A 5,331-nucleotide genomic window follows, 5' to 3' on the forward strand; every position below is an offset into this window, starting at 1 on the left:
CGCGCCCGGGATGCTGCGGAGGCCTCGCCCGCGCCCAATGGGGGTCTGTGGATGGGGGGATGTAGCGGGTGGGGACTTGGGACGGCGATCGGGGGAGGGGCAGAGCTGGGGAGCTCCGAGATGCGAGGTTCAGAGAAATGGGGATCAAATGAAGGGTGCGGCCGGACGCGGTGGCTCACGCCTGTAATCCCAGGACTTTGGGAGGCCGAGGCGGACAGATCGCTTGAGGTCAGGAGTTCTACACTACCCTGGTCAACATAGTGAAAACCGGGCTCTACTAAAAATACAAAAATTAGTTGGGCGTAGTGGCGCGCGCCTGTAATCCCAGCTACTGGGGAGGCTGAGGCGGGAGAATCTCTTGAACCCGGGAGGCGGAGGTTGCAGTGAGCGGAGATCGTGCTACTGCACTCCAGCCTGGGAGACAGAGCGGGACTCCGTCTCAAAAAAAGAAAAAAGGAGGGGAGGGTGCTAGTGAGATGGGAGTCTGAAATGGGGATGCAGCCATGGGAGCACAGAGTAATGGAGTACTGTAGACATGGAATCTAGAGAGATGGGGTGCAGAGTTGGGGATGCAGAGAGATGGGGTACAGAAGTGGAGTACAGTGAGATGGGGTACAGAAGTGGGGTGCAGATAGATGGGGTACAGAAGTTGAGTGCGGAGAGATAGGGTACAGAAGTGGGGTATAGAGAGATGGGATGCAGAAGTGCGGTGGAGAGAGATGGGGTACAGAGAGATGGGGTGCAGAGATGGGTTGTAGAAGTGGGGTACAGAGAGATGGGGTGCAGGGAGATGGAGTTCCATAGATGTGATAAAAAGGGTGTTAGTGAGATGGGGATCCAAAATAGGGGTGCCGCCTGGGAGTCCAGAGAGATGGGGTGCAGAGATGGGGATCAAAAGGAGGATGCTAGTGAGACGGGGGTGCAGCCACGGGGGTCCAGAGATACTGAAGTGTAGAGGTGGGGATCGTGGAGATGGGATGCAGAGATAGGGGTCAGAAATATGGGGTACAGAAGTGGAGGTATGGATAGATGGGGTATGGAAGTGGGTGCAGAAAGTTGGGGTGCAAGGAGATGGAGGAAAGAAGGATGGGGGACAGAGATAGGATCAGAGTGGTAGAGACCCAGAGATGCGGGAGTCCAGAGAGACGAGGAAGTCAGGGATGAAAGTTGCCAAGGAAGGACTCAGGATGGGGGCTCCGAGGTAGGGAGATTTCAGAGATTGTGGTCTGATACAAGGCGGTTCGAGAGATGGGGCTCAGGCATGGGGTATTTGAGAGACTGGGGTTCAGGAATGAGGCATAGACTATGCAGGCTCTGGAAGTGCGGGGGCCACAGCCCCTCATTCTGAGGGTGATAGTGACCAGACAGGAACTGGGGGGCAGAGGGAGCTGAGAATTGGTGCGGGGAGCCCTGGGCGGCGCCGGAGCTGAGGGCGGTCTCCGCAGGGATAACGAAGAAACGAAGAGGGAACACGGGGGATAGTTTGGGGGTCCCCAGGGCGCGGGTAGGGCGTCACTTACAGCGATGACTTCTAGCCGCTGCCGGTAGAGGGAGCTCTCCGCCATGGGCCTGTGGGGAGAGGGCATGGGCTTTGAGGGGCTCCCAGAGGCCGTACCCGTCTTGAACGCCCTCTCTTTGCCAAGATCCCTGAGCAGTGTGGAAACCGCCCAGAGCCCAGCAGTTTGCCTGCGTTTCCCCTTTGCACAGGAGAAGAGTGTGGGGCAGGGGGCAAGGGTCTTGGGAGGGGAACTGAGCAGTGACCATGACTGGTGACTTTCTCTCTTAGCCCTTCCTAAATCTGGCTTTGCCTCTCTCAGCCTCAGTTTCCTCATCTGTAAAATGGGCAGGAATAGCTTGACCACCCTGCCCTCACCATCCCCGATCTCAGAGGACCTTTGCAAGGAACTATTCATGCAGGGAAAAGCTCAGGATACAGTGCTGCAAAAATAGTCCCATTGTTTATTAATAATCACAATTTATATAATTCCGTGATGAATAATATGTATGATTAATGATAATAACCATCCCCAGTCCGACCTGCAGAAACTCTCAAATGCCACCAAGCCCCTAACAAGCTGTGTGCCTCTTTCTCTTCCCAATCCCACACCCTCTTTGGACCTCAGCTCCAACCCAGAATTTCTCAAGCGCTGGGGGGTGAGGGAGTCTGTGGCCCTCCCACTGTTGCCCTGGTAACTCCAGAGCTGCCTCCTCCACCTGCTAACCCCCCTCCCTGGGGACAAGGGTCACTGGGTCACTCTGCCTAGGACTGGACTCTGAGCTGGGAGGAGGAGGACTTGTCATTTAAGTTTTAACTCGAGATTCCCCTGTTGTCTTCCTCAAAGCATCTCTGCTTTCCAGCCTCCAGAGTGGCCCCTGGACCCACTTAGGCTCCCCCTGGAAGCTGGAGGGTGACTGTCATACTGCAAGATGATTAGGGGGCAGTCAGTGTCACACCAACCTTATCAACACAGACATACATTGGGCACCCCCGACTATGTCGCTCTGTTGACCATGTGTCACAGGCCAGTATCTAGAAAGCAATGTCTCTCTGCCTGTCATCTCCAACACCCGGCATGGACGGACGCTGGGCATGGATGGGCGCTGATCAAGCCCTCAAACATTTATTAATTTGAGCAGTCACCCTACTGGGTAAGCCGCATTGCCCGAACTCCCTCCAGCTAGGACCTCCCAGATCTTCCGCGGCCACAACGTGAAGGCATAATAGCACTTACAGTGCTTTATGTATGATAAATATATATACTATATATAGCATATAATGTTCTAAGTGCCCTATGGGGTTTCCGCTGGGTTCCCACAGCCACCTCTTCCTCCCCCTCCCTGCCTCTATCATGACACAGTGGAGTCGACTCTTTGCTGAGTTGACATTCCAGCTAAGAACAAAATCAGCCAACCATTAGCCAGCCTGTAACAGGTGCCAAGTGCAATGTAATTCACTGAATCCTCTCAACGACTCTAGGAGGTAAGCTATATGAGTGTGTCCATTTTATGGATGGGAAAACTGAGGTTCTGAGAAGTGGCAGCAGTTTGACTTGTCCAAGGTCATGGAGCCAAGATCAGAACTTGAAGCTGTCACATCCAAAATACTGAGAACACAGTTGATGAGGGGGGCAGGGGTGCAGGTCCAGGAACCCCCATCAAGGCAGCTAAGAGATCTGCCTGAGGACCCTGAATGCTATTTGAGGCAAGGTACTGAAGTCATGCTCTTTTTTTTTGAGTTGGAGTCTTGCTCTGTCTCCCAGGCTGGAGTGCAATGGCTCAATCTCAGCTCACCGCAACCTCTGCTTCCTGGGTTCAAGCGATTTGCCTGCCTCAGCCTCCTGAGTAGCTGGGATTACAGGTGTGCGCCACCAAACCCAGCTAATTTTTGTATTTTTAGTACAGATGGGGTTTCACCATATTGGTCAGGCTGGTCTTGAACTCCTGACCTCAAGTGATCCGCCCACCTCGGCTTCCCAAAGTGCTGGGATTACAGGCATGAGCCACCGCGCCCGGCCACGAAGTCATGCTTTGCAAGACATCCCAAAGGAAGTCTAGATTCCGTGCTTATAGGTTTGCCCCTGGGGGAGGGCTGAAGTCCCGTGGTCTCCTCTACCACCCCCAAGATGTAATCTCCCTGCCTCTTCCTTGCTGGGGGGGATCGGGTTCCCATTGCTAAGCAACCAGGTTTGTAGTTGGTGAATAATGCAATGGAGGACCTAGAAGGGTGAGGAACCGAACTGGGGTCCCTAGTGTGGGGGGAAGCCCCTTTTCCAAAACTCTTTCCAAACTTCTGAAGACCCCTCTACCCTTTTAACCTTAAAAAGCTCTCACCCCTCAGCTATGAAAAGACTTCACACACCCCATTCCATCTTGCTTATCTCTAACTAACTCTGGAAGAACAACGTAGGCGGCCCCGGCTTCTGGCCACCCGTAAGAGTTGGTGGCCATTTCATGAAGGAGGTCATCTTTGCAATGTTGCCATTGTCTTTCCCAGGCTGGGAGCTTTTAACTTCTGTTGGATCTCAAGCCTTTTCTCCCACCCTGGACACTGAGGGGGTGATTCTAGAGGCAAAACGTGGAACCCAGTGACCCTGACCTTCCCCACTCCCCGCACCACAGCAGTAGCCCCACCCCCTGGCTGGACTTTGGGTTCTCAGCCCTGGCAGCGGAAAATCCCCAAAGAGGAAGGGGCAGGGGGAGCCTCTATCTCTCTCCCACCCCATGACTCTTTAGGGAAGGGTGACATTGACGAGCCTATGGGGTTGGCTGGCCACCCCCTCCACTCCTCAGGTCCCCTTAGGAGAGGCCACTGGAGCGCTCAGCTCCCATACAAGGCCAGCATCCCCTATGAGCCCCTCCCAAGGCCCTGCCCACCAGCCCCCCTGACCCCGCAGACACTTACATGGGTGTGGCCAGAGACCACACCTGGCTGTGCAGGGCCATCTCTGCCCAGAAGTTCACTTTCTGGTCTCCGAGTTCTGGACCCACCACTCGCTTGCCTGAAGGTGCCCCGGAGGCTGTGACTCGGCTGCCTGGAGTGGGGGGGGCTGCGGGCGGGCACCGGGAGAGCTGGTCCAGCGTGTTTGGGCCAGGGAGGCGGGAGGCACACCAGAGAGGGGGGCTGGGGGCTGGAGGGCAGTTCTGGGGAGGTACTATCAGCTGTCCTGATAAATTATTCACCAGTCTCTGGCCTCTTTGTTGCACTCAGCTGCCTCCCGGAAAACACGCTTTCACACACGCGTGGTCAGGCGTGGGGGTGAGAGTACTGAGTCGGTGACTCCCCCTGCCACCAGAGAATGGCATTTCTACTTGGCACCCCAATCATCTTGAGTCTGACTGCCGGCCAAGACTCACCCACATGAGAGCACCATTGCATAGCACACAGGCTGGAGACTGTTTTATTTTTTTAGAAATGGGGGTCTCGCTCTGTTGCCCAGGCTGAAATGCAGTAGCGTGATCATAGCTCACTGCAGTTTCAGACACTGGGGCTCAAGCAATCCTCCCGCCTTGGCTTCTTAAAGTGCTGGGATTACAGGCATGAACCACCACACCTGGCAGAGAACATTTTTTAAAGTTACTTTTTGAGGCCAGACTCGGTGGGACATGCGTGTAATCCCAGTACTTTGGGAGGCCCAGGTCGGTGGATCGCCTGAGGATGGAGTTCAAGACTGGTCTGACCAACATGATGAAACCCTGTCTCTGCTAAATACAAAAACAAAAAAGACCAACAAAAATAAACTTAGCCGGGCATGGTGGTGCGTGCCTGTAATCTCAGCTACTTGGGAGGCTGAGAGGAGAATCACTTGAACCCGGGAGGCAGAGGTTGCAGTG

General features: G+C 54.6%; 1 protein-coding gene across 1 annotated transcript in view; it reads right to left on the reverse strand.

The window, feature by feature from the left end:
- PALM3 (paralemmin 3) overlaps window positions 1–1,565 on the reverse strand; it is a 6,010-nt gene extending 4,445 nt beyond the window's left edge. The window contains exon 1 of the mRNA XM_011953200.1: window positions 1,521–1,565. Within this exon, the coding sequence (XP_011808590.1) occupies window positions 1,521–1,565 (45 nt within the window). The remainder of the gene's footprint in view (window positions 1–1,520) is intronic.
- Between the last annotated feature and the right edge of the window lie 3,766 nt (window positions 1,566–5,331).

This window comes from Colobus angolensis, unplaced genomic scaffold, assembly GCF_000951035.1.
Source record: "Colobus angolensis palliatus isolate OR3802 unplaced genomic scaffold, Cang.pa_1.0 Scaffold36, whole genome shotgun sequence".
Lineage (NCBI taxonomy): Eukaryota > Metazoa > Chordata > Mammalia > Primates > Cercopithecidae > Colobus > Colobus angolensis.